At 40.0% G+C, this 21,221-nt stretch overlaps 1 protein-coding gene across 1 annotated transcript; it reads right to left on the bottom strand.

The window, feature by feature from the left end:
• Nucleotides 1-11,854: 11,854 nt before the first annotated feature.
• On the bottom strand, nt 11,855-20,922 carry LOC104909400 (teneurin-4-like). The gene is made up of 2 exons (XM_031552089.1): nt 20,616-20,922; nt 11,855-15,558 (listed from the first exon to the last, which is right to left on the bottom strand). Exons 1-2 carry the CDS (start codon nt 20,836-20,838, stop codon nt 15,281-15,283), a joined length of 501 nt encoding a protein of 166 aa, XP_031407949.1. The 5' UTR covers nt 20,839-20,922; the 3' UTR covers nt 11,855-15,280.
• Nucleotides 20,923-21,221: the final 299 nt, after the last annotated feature.

Here is a 21,221-nt window from a genome sequence, read left to right as displayed (position 1 = left end):
TCTCTTCTCTTCTCTTCTCTTCTCTTCTCTTCTCTTCTTTTCTTTTCTTTCGTTTCTTTCTTTTTTTTTGCAGGACAGACACGAGGGCAAGACTGAAACAATGCAATGCAATGGCTCATACCAAAGAGCACAGTGCTGCAGAGGAGAGAGATCTGTGATACCATTTTCATGAAGATAACACACATCCAGACACAATGAACTACCTCTAGTAAGATATGAAGAAAGTAATGTTTTTTTCTTTTTATGTCTCTTTTGAGTGAAATCTCAGAGGGTTTATTGCATGTGATGATGAAAAGATTTACTGACTGCATCCCAACTTGCTACACGGCTGCACAGAACCTCAACAAACTTACTCATTGTCTTCTTGTATCAGCTTTTCAAAAGCAGTGATATTTTTAAGCACCCATTCCTAGCAATCTTCTGAAATCCCTGTAATTTCTATCACTCTTGCTTCAAACTATTGGAAATCAGAGTCAATAACTACTTTCAGACAGGATTTTTGCAAGTCCGAAATATGTCTGCATACTTGAAAAAACATACAGAATAAAGGATCTATTATTTTTTCTTTTTTTTTCTTTTTTCTTTTCCCCCTCTTATTCAGGAATCCTATTCGTAGATTTATCTGGACTTGGCAATATACCAGTATAATTATTCCTGGAAAATTATTTGGAAATATTCATTTTGAAGTGACTCCCTACATAGTATTAGAATGATCAGACAGATACTTGTGCCAAAAGAAACGATGCTGAAATAATTATTTCAGAACAGCTCCATCAGTAAATTTCCAATTGGAGAGGAGCTTGTATACACAGGAAGGAAGCAAACTCTATTGTCTCCCTCCTTCCTTGTAGCCCTTGTTTTACAGCCGAACAAGCAATAATGAGGCTGTAGATCTATGTCTTCTTCTTAGAATCCAAAAGGCTTTACAGAGTCTGTTGGATGAATTTCAATACCCTGATCAAGTCCAAGGAGGAAATAAACTCTTCCAGAAATTCTTCTTTGTATCTGGCTGCAGCTCAAAGGAACCTTATGGACCATCTGTCCCTCCTATCCTCTCAACCCCCACATGCCACCATCGATAAGACATCAATCTGTGAAGCAGCTCTGGGAGAAGTTTTTTACCTAGTTTCTCCAGGAAAACATCTGAGTGATTCCTCTGCAGAATCTGTCTGCTCTCTCTGTCTGCTGGGGAAAAGGAATATTGACATCTCACCATCTCTACTGTGGTCTGGACATTCTTCTCTTGATGGATGCAAGTGAATTTGCAAGAGCTTTAGACAAAGCCAAGAATGAATTAACCAAATCCAATTCAAGGAGGACAAGGAATAGCTTCTGAGACCACTGAAGGTTTAGAAAACATTACTTATGGTGAGAAAAACCAAAAGAAATGAACTTAAAGTTTAAGAATTCAGTTTATCACAATCTATGTCAATATTAATCTTTTGAGGTGCTGCTCAAGGTCAAGAAAAGATGCTAGCACTGAGAACATCTCTGGGATCACTTCCTGAATGTTTTCTTTTGGTGGGACAGTAATATGATGTTGAGATAAAAATGACTGGGGGCAGCATTTGTTTCAGTTTACTCTGTGGCTCTTCCTAAACGTTTCCAAATGAAGCCTCTGTTCAGAGGCGGTAACTCCATGGAGAAAAGCACTGATCTCTTCTCAAACATTCTTTTGGAAGGAGATTTTTTGCATAGTCGTGCAGTTTACAGACAGAAGTTAGTCTGAACTCTTCTGTATCACAGATGCTTTAACTCAGTTGCTCTGTCCCATTTGTTTGCCTTCCAACAGGACATCCACTCATGAGCTGAAAGACACCAAGAGCATCACACGGAGGTGCTGCTGTGTGCCTTGCTCACCCTGATCTTATGGCTCTTTATGGGGTTAACACTTCCAGGCTGTCACCCTGCTGCATTCAACAGCTTTCTACTTGGACAGCATTAGACATTAGTTTTTTTTAGTTGCTGCTGCTGTTAAAACGTGACACATTAATAACCAAATAAAGGCTTGGTACCTTCAACTTACATAAAGGGATAGGACTCTCCACTGAGGACTAACAGTAGTAGGAAGAAAGTTAATAATCCAAAAGTTATCTGGAAGCCAGCGTATTCACTGCCAGCGCACATGAAAGAAGATACCGTTGTGCCAATAAACATGACCCCCATAAATTAGAGTTATGAAAATATCCCATTCAGCCTAGATGGGAGCCATGGAAATTTTGCAAGTTGATCTGTTTTCTGCTTTTTCCATTCACAGCCCCAACAGAAAGAAAAGAAATTTTTCATGACTTGAGGGCAGGCAATGTACCAGAGGAAGGAGTTCTGTGCAGAAGGAATAGCAAAGACTCCCCTTAGGTGCCATGTTTCATGGACACTCAAAAGCCAAAAATATTCCAGTGGGGTGATCATTAATCTTTGGGAGGAAAAAGGAGAGCAGGTTTTCTCCTGCACTGTGCATCACAAGTCTGGTCTAAGGATTTAATTTACAAACACATATATTCTCTTTGCATAAATGTCTGCGTCACCCTTTATCTAAGTGCCCAAGTCAATGTCATGCAAAACTCAACGTTTTACACATATATAGATAGTCCTTTCTTTATAAACCAAACTTAAGATATGGTTAAAGACTGAAACTTGATTTACATGAAGGGCCCTGTTTTCTTGATAACTGCATCACGTGAAATTTCTCTATGCCCATTCCCTGTTCTTCAACTTACAGAGTGATGCCATGTCAAGTTTCCTACTCTTCTAACACCAGGGTGCAATGCCCAAGGTCATCACCTTGTCTCTCCTGGGAAATGGCTCAACATTAACACTCCTTTAGACTTTTACAAGAGGGCACAGCACTCATTTCATGGTCCTCTAGCTTAAGTTGGGACAACCCATCAATTTGGGAAACAAGCACCTTTAAGGAAACCTGAAAAATGCAACTTGCACTTGTGCCATGTTTACTTGTCATCTCTCCTAGAGCGAATGAGTTGTATTAAACACCAACAAGGAACAGAACCAGCTACAGGAAAAGTTTGCTTTATTGAGCATTAATAAAACTAATGGAGTATGTTTATGTAGCACCTTTCATTCCCAGTGATCAAGTGCTTTGCTAGCTTTAATCATTTCACCCATCACTGAACTGCAGACACCTCTGGGGTGGAACATTAACAGCTGCTTGGTAAAGCAGAGCAGCAAAACAGAGCAATTTAATGGAGGAGAAACACCTCGTCCAACTGCAGGTGCAAAGGGAGTTTTGTTAAGTGGAATGTAATTATCCAAAGCAGTGGTACCTAGGAGAGAGGGAGTCACTCCCTTAATACTCTAATATGGGGCTAGGGTTGCTTTTCCAGCCCCTGTGTTACTAGAGAATCAGCACCAGAGCCTGGCTCTGGGATTGCAGATGTGTCAATTTAATTACCCAATGAGGGCTCCCAAAAGAAATAAAACCATCCTGGAGACTGTGTGGGTTTCCAGATTTGCATTCTTGCAGATGAGGACTATTATTTGTCTATTTCAAACACCAAAACCAGAAGCAAGCAAAGAACATGGCTGGAGATGGAGAATTGGTACACCCAAGTCCTACAAGTAGCATAATGCTCTGTAGCTAACAAATCCACAAATAATGTAAGAGGGAGAAATCATTGTCCTTAAACTATTCATGGCAGAGTGACTTGATTTAAATTGTAATCATGGTCTAAATTAGCAAACAGAGAATCTTGATTTAAATAATCAGTTTTAATCTTGTTTTGCATTTGTGCTTTCCAGTTATTTTCTGTTAAAACTGGTTGATTCTCACTGATTGGTATAATTTGCTGCTCTTTTATGCTAAATCAAAGAATATCCTATATCTATACATATTTATTTCAGCAATTATATAGTTTAGCATGCATTTATTCAGATTTCTACTTTTTACAATCTTTATGAAGCGAAAATGGTGAACAACAGATTTCTTATTCAGTAGATGATTGCTGGATTTTTTTTCTGCTTTTTCTTCCCAATTATTTGGAATTCACGTCAAGCTGCATTTAAATGGCAACTAGAATTCAGTTATAATTTCACCCTCTCCTACCAGACTGTGATTAATAAAAGTGCTCAAACCTACTGGATATACAAGAGGAAAATAAGTCTTGCACAGAAAATTAATTGGAACTAACAAAAAGAGTGTGCTAGCTGGAACTGAGGAACATTTCCAAGAGAGCTCAGAAATGCTTTTTCCTGGCTGACAATGGTGACTTAAATATTTCCCAGGTGCTTTCATAGTCCATCTTCAGCCATTGACCATTTTTTTGACCCAAACTGGAGGGATTTTCTTTTGGGAAGTATTTCTGCTACTCTACCGTGGTGAAAATATGTGTGGGACAGCAGCATCCCAAGGGAGAGTAGCACAAGGAGGTGAGAAATCACACCTTGGTGACACTCTGTCCTTGAGATTTGTACCTTTTGGGGTACGAATCAGAGTCAGACAATGCAAAATGTTGCAGAGATGTGACCGTGGGGACAGTGGATCTCTACAAAGGTATGGGGAAAATGGCAGCCTGGGAGCTCTTAAACCAGCTGTCTCTCCAAACACAGTTTGCATTGTAATGTAGTATCTTGTCTCCAATTTCATTCATGCATCCTGTTCAACTGCTGTGAATTTCTCACCTCCCTGCATGCTCACTGAATGGATCTACTTGAATGATTTGAGGTGAGGAAAATCTCCTTTTCCAGTTGCAGAAGAAGCAATTTGTCAGGAGCTGATTTAGCACCTCTGTAGACGGGTGTTGGTGCTTGCCTAGATCAAGACTTTGACTTTCTTTGAAACTTTGGCAGCTAAGATATAGAGACTTGAAAGTGATTTGAGAATCATGGAATCATAGAGTCATAGAATGGTTTTGGTTGGAAGGGATCTCAAAGATTATCTAGCTCCAGATTCCTGCCATGGGCTGGTTGCCACCCAGCAGCTCAGGCTGCCCAGGACCCCATCCAACCTGGATTTGAACACCCTAAGGGATGGAGCACCCACAGCTCTCTGTGCAGCAGTGTCAGGGCCTCACCATCCTCTGACTTACAAGAAGGACTTACAAGTCTCTAAGTAATTATTCTGAATTTAAGCCTTAGTTTGAGAGAGACTGTCATAATTCCCAATTTCACTTTTAGCAGTTCCTCTTTTAAATGACTAAATGTGTATTTAAACTAAACTTAAAAAAAAAAAGAATGTTTTTAATCTCCCAACTAGAAAACGACCAAACCAGGGCAGCAATCAAAGCCTGTGCTTCCAAATGCAGTGAAAAGGTGTCCCTTTGAGGAAGTGACTCTTCCCCAGTTTTGCCAGATTTGAAGTAGGTCATAGGAACCCTGCAGCCCTTCAGAGGTCATTAAATGCAGCAGTAAGAAGTGGGCTGCACTCATGGATAAGAGGCTTGAAAAGGTCTCGCCTGCAGAGAGAGAGCTGCAAGGGAAGGAAATAACAATTGTTGGATGCTGCGAGGGGAGATGGCACATTTCTGAGCCTGACTTGGTTTTCAGCAAGTTCCAAGAGCATAGGTAACCATTAGAGGACCTAGGAAGCTCTGGTGATCTCCTGGAGAGAATTTTTGCTCAATCTTGTTTGACACTCTCCATCTCACAGTCACACAATTTATCTCCCCGGCTTTTTATGAAGTGAAGCAGCATCAACAAAGCATGTATTTTTGCCTCCCTTGAAGATATTTGTTGCATGTTTGAAGGTGCCTATGCAAATATTTTAAGCACTTGAGTGCTGAGGATTCACTTAATATGTTACTGGTTAGAAGTGGAGTACCACTGCATTATTTGCTCCAGTACTGAGCAAATCAGTACTGATTAGAAAATCATGGAATGGCTTAGGTTGGAAGGGAACTTAAAGCCCATCCAGCTCCAATCCCTTGCCATGAGCTGGTTGCTATCAACAAGGTCAGGCTGCCCAGGGTCCATCCAACCTGGTCTTGAGCACCTCCAGGGATGGGGCACCTACAGCTTTCTGGGCATTCAGTTCCAGTGCCTCACAAAAATAACTGGGTTCAAAGAAAGTGAAAAAGGAAGTTTTGAAATAAGGAATTATGTTTCAGAAAGAGAAATGAAGTGATATAGCCAAGGACAAGCAATGTCTGTAGCAGAACCATAGGTTAGATCTGGACTGGCCTTCAGTGCCCACCCTAAAGCAGCCCTTCTCTGAGTCCTGTATTGTCTGCTGCCCAAATGTCATTGCATTATTTAGACACATATGGCAAAGACTTTTGACTAGGCCATAATAAAGTTATGTTTATAAAATATTTATTCTAGATGAACACCAGAGATGCATTATTAGTAAAGTCTTTTCACTATATGCGTGTTTCAAAACAATCTATGATGGGAAGAACCAAACAAAAGAACAACTTGCCTTAAGGCATTAAAGTTTTTAGGGGCAGTTCAAAGAAACACTGAAAATTTTTCAGAATTAGGGCAGTCTTGCATTTTCTATCACTGCCCTGGATTGAACAAAATGGAACTTTTTGCCTAACAGTTAATCAAAAGAGCCTCTGAGAAATAAAGAAATGAGATTTTAATGAACAAATTCTCATGACAGAAGTTGTGCTTTCCTTTATTTGGATCTCACTGTACACTTTCAGGTATGTGTAAAACCAAAATAAAGTGTTACTATTTCTTGCTCCATTCTGCTTATGGGTGCAGGTGTATCCCAGCTGAAGAGGCAAAACATGATACCCTGAGGGGTGCTTGAGGATACTGGATTAGATATGACCTAACACTGCATCCTGGGTCTAGAAGTACGTACAGTAGTCCAAAGGGGAATTCAGAGAAACAGGTATGAGCATCTGGAAATGCCAGGCTGGGAGAAAGTCTCCCAGCCTGGAAAGAAAGTGCTTTTTCTTCTGTGCAGAAAATAGTGTTGTATCTCTTCAGAGGGTGGAGATAGCATATTGACCTGTCCTGATCCACTGCAGCTTGGTGTGACCCCTGTGCACCTGGAATAGAGCAGAAAAGGGGGAAAAGGAAAGGGAGATCTTTGTCTCCCTTGTCCCTGCTCACCAACACGCTTAACTCTACAGGCTAAAGTTCCTTTGGCCACAGAGGTAGATGCCAGACCATACTAAGCCCTCAGCCTTCACTCTTTCCTTGTTTTGATTTATTTCTCCCTTTAGTTATTTGATTTTTTCCACCTTGTTTCTCCCTCATCCATCCCAGGGGGACTCAACTATTAGCTCAGGATGGAACAAGTGTTTCCTATCCCTGCAAGAAAAATCCTGCTCCAAATACACATCAAGATGCAGGTCCAACTTGCCCCAAGCATTGATGCTCACACCAGCTCTGACAGCCTTTGGTATCCTGACCATATATCTCCCTTCCCCACTGGCACTGGCACACAAACCCCACCTCAAACCCAAGTATTTTTATTTAAAGAGCAGTGAGTCACTACTACTACTACTAGCTATATTCCGCCTAGAGTGTTTCACACCAAAAGGAGTTATTTGCAGCACTCAGAAGTAGTATTAAAAAGCTCACATTTACTTGGCAGCTGATCAGCAGTGTTACTAAATGCAATTATTTTCCATAAAAAATTATATATCTCCATGACAAAGCAGTTTCAACTGGTGAATAAAAGGACAAAAATTAACAGTGTAATTGAAAAGAACAGTAAATTCTTACCTACTAATGCTGATTCTACCCAGCATCTCCCCCAGTATCCAGGCTATGAATGAGTTTACAGAGTTTGGGCCTTATTCTCTTGCTTAATGGCCTCACCATCATCATCATAGCATGAAACCTATACAATAACCCATATTCAGCTGCAGTTCACTACAGCAGAATACTACTGTGGAGGGTTTTAATGTCAGCATCTGTTCATGTGCAATACAGAAAATACAATATACATCTGACATATCATATGGAAACAAAAATTAAATACATTGAAAGCCTTCTTTTTCTGTAAAGGCCAACAGGCCAGTGAGGACACAAATTAGTCTTAGAAATTAGTGGGAATCCTTTCACTGAGAAACAAAATGAAGATACTATTCAGTAATGTAGCAGTTTGATTATTAAACTCAGATTAATCTCATGTACCTTCATCCTCTAAATCGGGAGCATGGATGCAGTTGGCACAATCTCAGGTCCCAGAGTGAGCTCAGTGGTACCAAAAGGAGCTTCAACCTTCAGTGAGTTGCATACTGCCTGAGAGACAATGACATCCATTTCTTTCCTAATTTAAAAGGCTTTTTTACACTCAGTGGCCAGGGTTGAGTTGAAAATGGAGGGATATGAAGGGTTTGTTGCCTTAAACCTAACCAATATATCATCCCATCAGGATAAAAGTCTCTGAGACTCTTGTGAAGTGAGAAGGTACCTCACCTTTTCACTTTCAAGAAGCATCTAGGGTCTAATGTCTGGAAAAAAAAAAAACACAAAAGAGGACAGAAAATGAGAGACATTAGGAATCCATCATCAAGGATGACAGCAGTTAGAAAGTTGGACCACAAGAAAGGAGGATGTAACAGCCTTCAAGGGAGACATTTTTCACCAGAGAATGTTGCATTTCGGATGGTCGTGTAGCAAAAGACTCCTTTTTAGGACTAATACTCTTCATAGGAATATTACTACCTTTATGGTTGGAGGGCCCAAAGGCAGATTCCTTCCCCTGACCTTCACACTTCAAGTGATCATTAAGTCTCTGAGTACCTCTATAAAGCAGCTTCAATTGCAATCAAGCTGCAATATACAAGCAATCCTAATCTAATATCAAAAAGTAAAGTAAGAGTGTAAAAATTTCCAGTAACTGAAACAGGGAAGAGGATTAGTGAAAATCCCTTTCTGGACCTGCTGCTCATTTCTGTAATTTTCTCTGTCTTCTACAACTCATGATGGATATTCAGACTTAAAGGTTCCGGCTAATTATTATTTCAAGTTGAAGCATCTTGTTAATATTAAGGTTACAACTGATAGGAGGCAAGTGAAAGATGACAGCCAGCAGATGCTTGATCTTGAACTGGAAATTCTAATTTATTCTTGTCTTCTTCAACTCAAAAAGCGTAAAGGAAACTTAAGAAAATAGAGCTCATAGCACATTTCTTTAATAAAATTTATCTATTTTGAAAAAGGATTTTTTTTAAGTCTCTTTTCTAAACTCTCCAGAGACTGAGTATCATATTTATGCCTACACGTTTTGCAGAAGAAGCAGGTCTGAAGCATACACTCATTTACTGAAAGTACTTTATAATGCACTATTTAATTCAAAAGGGAAAAAAAAAAAGAAGTTGCTGCAACCACGGTAACAATATTAACAATGGAGTGTATGGAGTCTGAAAGGAAATTACTCAGCAAAACATGGCAATAAAAAGTCACCATGGATTATCAACTAGAATATTAACAAATAATTTGTAATGCTAAGATTACACAGGGATTGTGGCACTGCTAATTGCACTGATTTATTGAACTGTAGTTTGAGCCAGTAGTTTGGGTCAACATGGTTTGGGAAACAGGGAAGTGAATGCAAAGAAGACTGAGTAAAAATCTTTCCTGTGCAGAGGTTCATAACTATCTAGGAACACCTTGCAAGACCACTGGTGGATACATTAGGTAGACACATTACAGATAACATATGAGGATGTGTTCCAGGCAACCAAAGAGAACAAGAGAAATACTCAGAAATAATTACCATTTGCCTAATGTTCCACTAGGTATTGTAAAAAAAAAGAGAAAATACCTGGAAAAAACTGATGAAATTCAGGAGTATGTCGCTTGATAATCAGAATTTAATAAGTAAAAATGAATGCAAAAAACCTGGTGGTGAACAGCATATTGCAGTGTGTTTAAACAATACATTTACAGCTTGCTTGTACTAAGTCTGAGAAGGATTTTCAAGGGCTTTGGTGAGGTCTGTATCAGATGCAACTGAATAAGTGGAATAATTACTTAGACTTCTTAACTACCCAGGAGAAATAAAATTATATAGTTTCTTTGGTGTTCCTTGCTTGAAGAACTTGTCTTGAACTATTTCCTGCTATAATGTATCCCTGTGTTTCTAAATATCTTATACGAGCATTCATTTCTATCAAGTCCTAATTTCCTATGCAGTTTCTTATGCAGCAATAATGGCTTTAGCAATGTGGAATCAGAAAGTGTGGTGGTTACTGCAAGAAATGCTCTTTAAATCATGTATTATGTCAATTAAATGGCTAAGAGTTGGGTCTGTGATGGTAGAACAGGCAGAGCTATCATGTGAGCTTTCCAGCTCCTGATTGCTAGTGCATTTCAGTTTTACGAAAGCATATGATAATTTTTAGATAGGCAATTTATCTGATGGGAAAGCAAAAATTAACTATAACGTATTCACTACCTTTCTAGTCATGCTGTTGAGCTTGGAGAGCGGGTTTGGATATGGGGCTGACTGTTTTCTTGACGGTTTTAAAGCTCATTTAAATGCACCCCAGAACAGCAGTGACTAAAAGAAAAATTATTTCTCTCTGTAGGATGTGGGTCCAGCAAAGTAAAATGAATTGGTACTCTTAATCTTGTCACCAAGTGAGTAAGTGTTTGAATTGCTATACCCACCATACAACTTCTGGTACTGACTGGTGATTTCAGAGGTAACGCCAAAGACAAATGGACTTGGAGATTAAACTGCTCTTACTAAACAGAGGCAACCAACAGATGAGTGGCAGAAGTGTTGGGGCTGATTGTTCTTACATCCAGATCATGGGAGTTTTGAGTTCCAGCAATGCCTTTCTCACTCTTTCTTTCTACACAAGTAGAACTGTTAGCAGGAACACATTCTTTTAATTACTAAGGTGGAAAGGTGGACACACACGGCACGACTTAGCAGTGACTGTCTTGCAGCTTAATTTTGGCTTCCGCGGCTGTTAGATCTGGAATTTTAGTTTACTAGAAATTACTGAAATTCAGTTTATTAGTTTATAAGTCTACTTATCTCTCAATCTCCTAGATAAGAAAATTCCATGCTCCAGCAGCACTTCTGCAATGACTTCTTTACACAATCTATCACAGCTGAGTAGTTGGTTCTGTATTGTTTCCAGCTCGGTCAAACTGTCTTGAGCCACCTGATGTTACTCATCCTGCCTGTGAGATCCTTCTTCCTTCTTGATACTGCCCACATTCTTTCCAAAAGGAGATGAGGACGAGAAACTTCAGCTTCACTCTGTGCGTGTACAGGACATTAATCACTCCTAACTGGTCCTGCTAATGAAGAAATACTCCCCCTCTCTCTTACTCCTTCTCACATTTAACCAGCTAAGTACCTTAGTGGAAATTAGTGCTAAACTCGGGTTAAAACTGAAATGAATACTTAGTTCACCTCAGCTTCCATGGAATAGCTAAGAATTAAGCTCAACTCCACTTTCACAAAGAGGAGTGTTTAAAATATGGTTGTACTGGTGATTCGGAAGCAGATGTGCTGAATAAACCACTTAGCTCTTTATTACATTGAAGTGAGACACAAAAGTATTAGTTTTTGGTTTGGTTTTGGTATGTAGAAGATATTCTACATGGGAATGCCAACATTTTTTTGCTCACCTCTCATGTTCAAACCCATCAGGTGACTCTTAGCATGATTCATAAGAGTTTGAGTAGATGTAGAGTAGGACCTTCCTTATAGAGTAGTGGGAGATATTCACAGCCTTTGTCACAGGTACTTACCCACAAAAGCCAACCATCTATGCATCTGTTAGGAGTACCCTAGACAGTAAAAAAGCCTGAAGTTCTCAAAACCCAATCTGAACTGTTCCGCATAGCTTTCAAATCAAAGAAATCTCAGCAATGCTACAAACTATTGAAAATGGAGAAAGTGATGTCGAAGAGGCCAGCAGGTACAACCATTCTGACTGAGGCAGCATCCAATCTAGACCACTGCCTGCTATTTCTCTTGTTTACACTTCAAAACTTCTAAAATTGGGAGTTTCCAGACTTTTTTAACTGTCTTTTCCAGTGCCTACTACCGACAATTTACAAGGAGAGGAGGATCACAGTAGCTTTGTTCAGTTCAAAGAGATGGCTAAAGGGAGATGTAGTTGATATCTTTTAACTATTTTAGGTGTGAGGATATACAGAAGACAGAACCAGACTGCTCTTGAACGTGCATGGTGAGCAGATAAGAGTTGTAGCAGTAGAAATTGTGAGTACCTCCAAGGAGAAGAGTTGTTCACAATGACAGTGATCAGCACCAAAACTGACACAGGGGCTGTGGACTCTCCAGCCTGGCAGATACTCAATTGCTACTAGTTAAGGCACAAAACAATCTGATCTAACCTTCAAGTTAGCCCTACTTTAAGCTGAAAATAGCTGGATCAGGGACTAGTAGTGGTGACTTCCAACAAAAATTATTCTGTGGCTCTGTATTTTTGTGATGATGACTCTGTGATTAGAAATATTTTGGCTTTGGCTGAATTGCTGCAAAATAAGTCAATTTCAGGAAGACAATTACTGTGTTCTCATTAACTGTGTTCTTCTCTATATTAAAGATCTGCTAGCTCAGTGCAAAGGCTGTTCAGGGTTATCTAAGGTAATGCTGGTGAAGTCAATGTCAGGCAAAGATCCAATGACCACCTCAGGAACTTCTTTTGTTTGTCTTGTGGAGAAAGTGCAATCTAATATAACAGAAAGTATTCTCCAGAATTCTTTTCCAGACATTCAGTGATGCATTATGCTGGAGGAGACATAGAGAGGTCTCTTCCATTACCTTTTTCTGCCAAATGAGGAGTCATATTGAGCAAAAAGCATTGGCCGTCTGAGGAGAGGCTATCAGGGCTGTTTGGTTGTGGAGGAACTGATGTGTTAAAACACAGGCCTACTTTACTGAAAACAAACTCATAACTTAGTAAAAGTATTCAACCTCCTGGACAGCCTTGGGATAGTTTAGATAAAACATCACATGTTTTTTCATGCCACCTGCCTGTGCAAGTGATTTATGGACTGCAATATGCCATGGAACCAGATGGCTTCATTGGTTTCCTTAAAGACAGGGGTGGATTGTGGCTGAACTTACTGAACAGAGTATCTCTTCCTTCAAGGTATCATCACTCCTCAAAGAAACCTGCAAAAGCTGAGGGAGTTGGACCTCTTATTTTCTAAGAATAAAATGAATATCTCGGTAGAATTGTGGTTTGACAGCTTTGGATTTAGAAGCATCAGAAGTAAATTCTGATTATTTATTTTGGATAAATAATGAACAACGTAAAAATTGCTGACGTTAACCTTCACTGGAAAAGTTGGTTTAATGGGCCCCGTAAAATCTTCTATTGATGGCAGGTTCATAAAGCTCCTTATTGACTTCAGCTAAAGGCTATAACTTCTATCAATACTGTCAACAATTAATATTGACTAATAAAGGTATCCTGAAAACTGAGTCATAGCATTATGTTACTTTATGCTGCCATTAGCAAAATTTCATGTCATCTTGAAAACATTCCTCCTATAAATCTAGGATTTCTTAATACAGCCTACGTGATCACTAACTCTGGAGGGCCCAGAGGAACACTGCTCCTGTGCAACGTGATATAGTCTTTCTCATACAAAACACACAATATCTGAAACGCAAATGCGTTGCATCCTAAGAAACAAGAAACTTCTGTATTTGTGCAGCACTTATAATCCTGCAAGCATGTTCTCCACCTTGCTGTCTTTACTTTTCTAACTGCAGTGAAAAGGTGATTCAACAAATGGTTAGCATGTCATCAAATATAAGGGAAGAAGAATTGGAGGTTGTCTGACTCCTGACATGAGTAATACTTTCTCTGTTATTAGTTTCAGTAAAGCCTTTCAAAGCATGTGCTGTTGCTAATGTGTTGCTGCTAATATAATTTCATTTTCATTTGTAAGTGATCTGTAGGTACAAAGTTGCATTTGAACATACAGAGATAGCGTTACAGAAACTGGTGAAAAAGGCTCTGTCAGCTAATTCAATTCTCCTCTCTTAACGAGGAAAAAGAAAATTAAAATTCCGTGCTTCGTACTTAGTTTTTGTTTGTTTGTTTGTTTGTTTTTTGTTTGTTTTTTGTTTGTTTTTTTTTTTAGGCATGGAAAGAAGGATGTATGGAACAGGATCATGGCTGCACACACCGCCATAAAAAGCACAGGAGAGTGACATGCATAAGTGAAAACAAAGTGTAATTGCAAGGTGTTTGCTTTGTTTTTTAAGTCGTTTCTTGGGAGTGTACAAATTCTAATTGACTCTCATAATCTCTTTTTTTTTTTATTGAAACACAAGGCTAGGAAGTAAAATATTAAACTCTGGCACTGCATATCTGCCTGTTCTGATGGGTGAAACCCCATAGGATGCTACACTAACAAACGTAAAAAAATATTTTAAGGATAACTTAAAAAAAAGTTCTGCACATCCTTTAAAGAGAAGGTCGTTTATCTTTGAACTTTGCCTAATACATCATTTTCACTGAACAGAAACTTAATAAGCTTCTACTGTAATTTTGTTGGAGTTAAACATAAAATCATGTGGGTGGTGTATGTCTCACTGTGTCATGGCTTCCCAAGGAAAAGTTATCATCATTTGTCACTGTAATACTGTGGCAAAAAGCATAAAGAGAACAAGCCATGCAGTCATTTCACATCAGCTTTCAGCGCTGAGCTTAAGCTCCTGATGACTTGGCTATATTAAGAAGCAGGCTGTGCCATAATTGAATTAAAGGTGCAGAGGCTTATATGGTTGTGTGAACCCCCGGGTCACACTGCAATTGAATCAAAATCCTCTCTCCTACCTACTCTGCCTGGCAGAACTGCTGACCAAAAGGTTCGCGGAACCTACAAAAGGCATGCAGGAGTCCCTTCAGCTGGGGATGCAAAGTTATCGAGATAAAAAATCCGTGACCTTCAGCTTTTATTTCTCATGAAGAAAAAAGCTTCTAAAAATATTTCACCGCCGTTTTCCTTCAGAGAGCAGTCAGCCAATTTACATAAATGAAACGGCTCCTGTCAAGGAATCAGCAAGGAAAAGAAGGAAATTATCTGCCCCAAAAATCTGTAGCAAAGATAAGAGCATCATTGGCCAGGGGAGGGGAGATTTAAATGCTTTTTGTCTGAAAGGTCGCTACAGAAAGCAGAGAAAGTATTACAGCTGCTTAATGATCTCTGTCGCTGTGATAAATAAGTAGGAGCTTCTCCAGTAGTTTATTAACAAACACTCTGTAGGACAGTACAAAAGGCCGTGACATGGGGCTATTAGAAGAGCATTTTCACTGAGTCTGATAAAAAAAATACAACTAAGGAAGATTAAGGTGGAGTGCAAGAAGAAGCACTGCTGGTAGAGCTTGCGGCTGCATTGCATGCGCTGCCATCACTTACCGGTTTCGGTATTCTCGTGCTCTGTGTCGGTGAGGGTGAGGTTGGAGTTGGCCCGGCTGGACAAGCAGGAGCTGCGTCCGGATTTGGTGTTGCGTCCCCAAAGCCTCACGGGGTGCTCAGGTGACATGACCACATCCGCCTCCGTGTCGGCATCTGAGCCAGCGCTGATGGAATAGCCGCAGTGAGGCAGCCCAATATCAGTCCGGTACAAAGTCCCATGAGTGGGCGTCACGTCTTCAAGACCCAGCTCCCGCAAAGAGAAGTTGGCTCCTGGAATCATAGAATCATAGAAAGATTTGGGTTGGAAGGGATCTCAAGGATCATCGAGTTCCAATATTCCTGCCACAGGCAGTGCTGCCAAGTGCTAGGTCAAGTAATAGACCAAGTTGTCCAGGGCCCAATCCTACTTGGCCTTGAACACCTCTCAGTGAAAAATGTCCTCCTGACATCTAATCTATACTTTCCCTCCTTTAGTTTAAAACCATTCCCCCTTGTGCTATCACTTGTAAAAAGTTTATTTCCCTTCTGTTTTTAATCTCCCTTTAAATATTGGAGGACTGTAATGAGATCTCTCCACAGCCTCCTCTTCTCAAGACTGAACAAACCCTTCTCCTTCAGCCTGTCTTCATAGGAGAGGTGCTCCAGCTCTCCGATCACCTTGGCAGCCCTCCTCTGGGAGAAATTCTGCAGAGCGGTTATTCTTTAGTAGGGGATAGTTTTATCAAGTATGTGTCAGTGGTGAAACCATTAATCTCCTGTCTTCAAATGTGACCCTGCTTCTTCCTGAGTCCTAGCATCACACTGGAAGTCCACCTGTTTTGTTGTGATGGCTAACTATGCCAAGACCAAAAAGCAGCTGAATTCCTGCCACTAAAGCCTTGTCCTTGACAAAAATTCAAGTCTTACTTAATAAAATTATCATGTTTGAAAGTAAAAGGATGGAGAGATTGTGGAATTCTTTAGAAGAATGAGAAAGTAAACTTTGGAGTAAGTCAAACTGGGGAATGCAATAACTAAAAGCCCTACTGTACACCTCGCAACTCTTCTAGTGTAGGAAATTTGAATGAGTTTTACTCCTTAAATTCACTGAAATTACTTACTGGGTATTTGAATTTCTTTTGGCAAGCTCACTTTCCCCTTGCTGACCACTCACAACTTGACTAAATTTAGCCATTCATTCTTACAGAGACACAGCAGAGATTGTTCGGCTGCAAATAGATACAATTGTTCAGCTGACTAAAAACACAACCTCAAAAATAACTCCTGAGTTCATGTTTAGTTACATGCTGAGCTTTATAATCAGACCAAATTGATGTGAAAGACTCTTCAAATATTAGCACACTTTGTTCGAAAACTTATATGAGGAAGCTGAGCAGAGCAATTAGTGGCTCCATTTTAATCCACATTTGTTTATTAACGTACACTTTTATTTTGCAGTCCTGAATGCCTCTAAAGGATTTTGGCTACCTGTGAAAGTCTTGATCTGCACATTGTGTTTATATTGCACAATAAGCCTCACTCATGTTATGCCTCGATCAGATGGATTAAGGAACTTTATCTATAGCCAGTAGGAGGCATCAGGCCCTGGATTGTGGCCAAGTACCAACACCAGTGATCAAAATCAGTCTAGCTGGCTTCCTCCCGTTATTTCAATAAATTAATCCCCTCCAATCAAAAGAGATATGGAGCCCAACCTGCCAAGTTTATGCACAGGCTCCAGACTCAGTTTTAGAGCGGCGTTTGCAGTTCAGACATGTTTCTACAAGCTGAGTCCCAATGGATAATCACCAGGAATGTTCAGTTCCCAATCTAACTTGGAACAGCAATGTTCTTATCTATTCATTACTGAAATTCGTTCATCATGTCTGGACCTCAGTCTCAAGGTTGTATCCAAAAGTGAGTTACGTGTCTCTCTTTACTCAAAACCACACAAGCATGTGGTTCTCCTTGTGTTTGTTTTGTTATGATGGAAAACATGCATCCAATAGAAACAGTCAGATTTCTGCTTTTCAAGAGTCTGGTTTCATGCTTGTGGGAACAATCTGCCTTGTTCCTGTGCCCTGCTGCATAGGGAAGGGCTCACATAACAGCACAGATGCCCTTAATGATCACTTTGCCCCAATTAACCATTATTTTAGTATGCATTTTTGTTCTGTTGACTTTGCAGCTCATAGAAAAGAGAGAGGAGATGTTTAAATGCAAAGTGAATAATGGGACTGGGCAACATTTCCACATAAAGTTTAGAGAAGGAACTGTATCACATCAGGAGGAAATGACCGTGGTTCAGCTGGTGATGGATCTACTTCTGATAACACTTAAACTATTTAAAATATTCATGAACTTCACACCTTCTTAATTGAGCAAAAAGGACTAAAGCTTTCAGACAGAGCAGACAGATAAGGTTGCTTGGGGCTCACACATCCATTCAAATCTGGAGCTTGGCTTGGGGAGCACAATGCAAGCTTGTGGCAGATTAATCCATTTCACTTGGCCACAAAACAATCTGAGACAACATCCACTACTACTCCATGGCACAAGGTAGCAAGTGAACTTGAGCTAAATTGCAAAAATAAGTAGTATCTCTCCAGAGATCTCACTTTTCACGTCCAGTTTTGACTTTAGAGCAAAGCTGCATAGTTTTTAAACTACCTGCTGTGGAGTACTGAAGATCATCTTTTGGTTTTCCTTGCGTGTTTGAGTCCCCAGCTATGAACTCCACCTTCCTTTGCAAGGGGCCACATTCAACATCATCTGACACATCAACATGCAGCATGATTGATACTCTCCAGTAACAGCAGCTCATAAATTATGAAAAATGACTGCTACAATTAACTGAAAATCAAATTTATTTGCAATAAACAGCAGGAGATGCATCGATTTTAATATTCTATGCTCACTGTTGCCTTTTAAGCTAGAAGAATTCAAGTCAATAAAAGGAAGATAATAAATATCTGAGACTTTTTAATTCAGATCTGGTCTATTTTTTTCCTGTGCTGACTTGCATGCTTGCTGGCACTCACACTCTAGCTATAACCATTTAAATGCTGACTTGTTTATTTACTGAATTTATTTGGTCAATTTGAAATGTTTCCCTCTGCCTTCCAAACCAGCTCAGGAGAGAAATTAACTTTGCCTTGTTGATGTCATGCAAGCTAATAGTCTTGGTTTCAGTTGTCATTAGCCCAAGCAGCACCATTAAATGGGGTCCATTCATGACTTTATGCCAGTGGAAAATTTGGCATAGAAAGTCCAGAGTAATTGTTATCACTCTTCAGGGCAGCTTTAGAACTCTCTGGATAAAATGGGAAAAAATTATAAAATTAAAAACACGTGGGTGATATATCAGGAGTAGAACCAGACCCTGACATAGTTAATCTTAACTTTTCAATCTATTTGAGACATTTAGACCATAGGTTTTTAAGTCATTTCAGTATTCTTTAAATTTTTTCTGGGAAAGTACGAGCTTCTGTGTAACAAGTTTATATCCCCTGTCAACAGAGAGGATTTTCTTTATCTTTTGTGGACTTCCTAGGAGAAGTCCATAGACCTGCATAGCCTCAGACCCTCAGGTTGAAAACCGTTGACCTACACTAATTCACATCTCTCCTGCATAGTGAATACATTGCATGAAGTGAGCAAACTCAATGACCTAAAAGGTTTCCTTTTCTTTATAACCTCTTAGATTCCTTAGAAAGGATGAAATACTTCAGAGTTGCTAAGAAGGAAAATCCTTTTATGATTGCAAACTTTTTCTAAAAACACCTACTGCCCCTTTTGTTAATTATTGCTTGCTGCAACTTTCCTGAAACACAAATAGTATGTGGCGAAAGAGACTTATGCAAGTCATTTTGCTTGTGAATGCCTTAAAGATGTGTGTTGCACCAAAACCACAACTGCATGGTACTTAGAAGAGAGAAATTAAGCAGCCCTCAAGTCAAACTAGTGCAGTTGTATGCAATCCCTTTAGGGAATCAACTTCTCCAAACTGCAGTGGGTGAGCTCAGAGCAGTCAGGGTCAGCTTTTTTTATGTTCATTGTCTGGAATGCTGCCTCTTCCATTTTACTTTGCCATTTTATGTTTTCTCGATGGACTTCTAAAAATAATTTATGTGAAACCCTGCTTGGTTTCTGAACTAAGTTACACATGTCTCTACAGAAAAATGAGGATAAGACTATAGCAGTGGCCAGAAATCTACCTCATGTAAGCAACAACAGCAGAAAGAATGTAACTGTGCTGACTCAAGGCTAGCAATAAAAGGAAAATACCTGGAATCTTTATTAGGACTCTGGAGCCCACGTGGACTCATGTACCTTCAAATCATCACAGCTTCTGTGACCTATGTTCACTAAACAGGATCCTAAAAGTCTTAAAAATGTCTCAAAAATGTCTTTTTATCACTCCTCTAATACTGGAACCTGTCCCTGTCTGAAACCTGCTGCCTGCAGGCCTTGTGCAATGCCAAGGATAGTTTAGCCCATTTGCAGTTCAACTGACCCACTTCTTCCAGGCTTCTTTGGTTTTGCTGCAGCCAGATGAATGGTGTGCAAATGGTACTCTCCTTTGGTTGTCTTTTGTATTGAAATGCGTGTTGATTTCCTTCATGACAGAGTAGGCACATTTCATAGCTTAAAGGACCCCTGAGCAGGCAGGAATCATAGAATCACAGAATCACAAGGTTGGAAATGACCTATAAGATCACCTAGTCCAACCGTCTTCTCATTACCACTGCTACCACAAGCTACTAAACCATATCTCGCAGCTCCTCATCCAGATGCCTCTTGAACACTTCCAGGGTCGGTGACTCCATGATCTAAACTTCAGAATCACTGAAAGGTTCTAGTTGGAAGGAACCTTTGAAGGTCATTTCATTCATCACTTGCTGAAGTAGGGGCACCTGAAGCATGTTGCCCAGGAATTTAGAAGATTTTCAATGCAATAACAGTATACATGGAGATTGACTGTGCAGAGTGCACCTATTGTGTCTGGTTTAACTGTAGGAAGTGTCAAAGGGCTGTTACAGATGCACACAATACATGTAACACTTCTAGAATTTGGGAGAAAGGTAGTATCTTCCTGTACTTCCAACATTTATAATTAGAGAATGCCTTTTAGGAAATGGTAATGAGCACAGACTTGTGGTATCCCACTTAATGACATCAGTTTGCGTACATTTCACGTCTGTGTAAAACATCAATGTTGTTCCTTGCTTGTTTTATTTCATTAATCCTCACAGTCCTTCATAGGTAGCCCCTATCCAGCCTCAGCTCTCAAAACTGAGTTGGTTAGCACGCACTGCTTACAGCAGTACTTGCTCAGATATGCTCACCTGCTCGGCAGAATTCATCGGCCTCCTGGTGCACCATGTCTTTGACTCGATTGCTGTAAGTCAACCTGGAGTCTTGATCATAAGCCTTCAGGGTCTCACTGGAGCTATAGGACTTCTGAGGAGCCTTGCTGTCCTCACTCTCGGCTGAAGAGCTGGTGTAGCGGCGCTCCGTGTCGCGGCGCCGAGTCAGAGATCGATACGGTTTTCTTTCTTTTACATCCATGGCACTCTTGTCTGAGTATTCAACATTAAAATAATGATGCCCGTGTAGTGTTCAGAATGGAATAATCTGAAAGAGAAAATTAAAGAAATAGAGCTTAGGTTCATGCCTTTGGGCACCAGAAGGCTAATTTGCCTTTCATAAATTCTTGCACTGAGCAAAAGAGAGGTTACTTAATGAACAGCAGGAAAGCCCTCCTAGAATAATTACTGATTGGGAGAAAGTCCCAATTATGTGTTACTCAGAACTTTGCTAATCACAACAGCTAACGGGACACATGCACGCAGAAACCTGCATCTGTCTGAACTGGGCTCACACTTGGGGATTTCAAACTGAGTGTGATTTTCTGAGTCTTATTTCCACAGGAAGTGATTCAGACACCTCCT

The sequence above is a fragment of the Meleagris gallopavo genome, chromosome 1, assembly GCF_000146605.3.
Source record: "Meleagris gallopavo isolate NT-WF06-2002-E0010 breed Aviagen turkey brand Nicholas breeding stock chromosome 1, Turkey_5.1, whole genome shotgun sequence".
NCBI classification, from domain to species: domain Eukaryota; kingdom Metazoa; phylum Chordata; class Aves; order Galliformes; family Phasianidae; genus Meleagris; species Meleagris gallopavo.
Note: the sequence above shows the minus strand (reverse complement) of the source record. Positions and strands in the feature narration are given on the sequence as shown.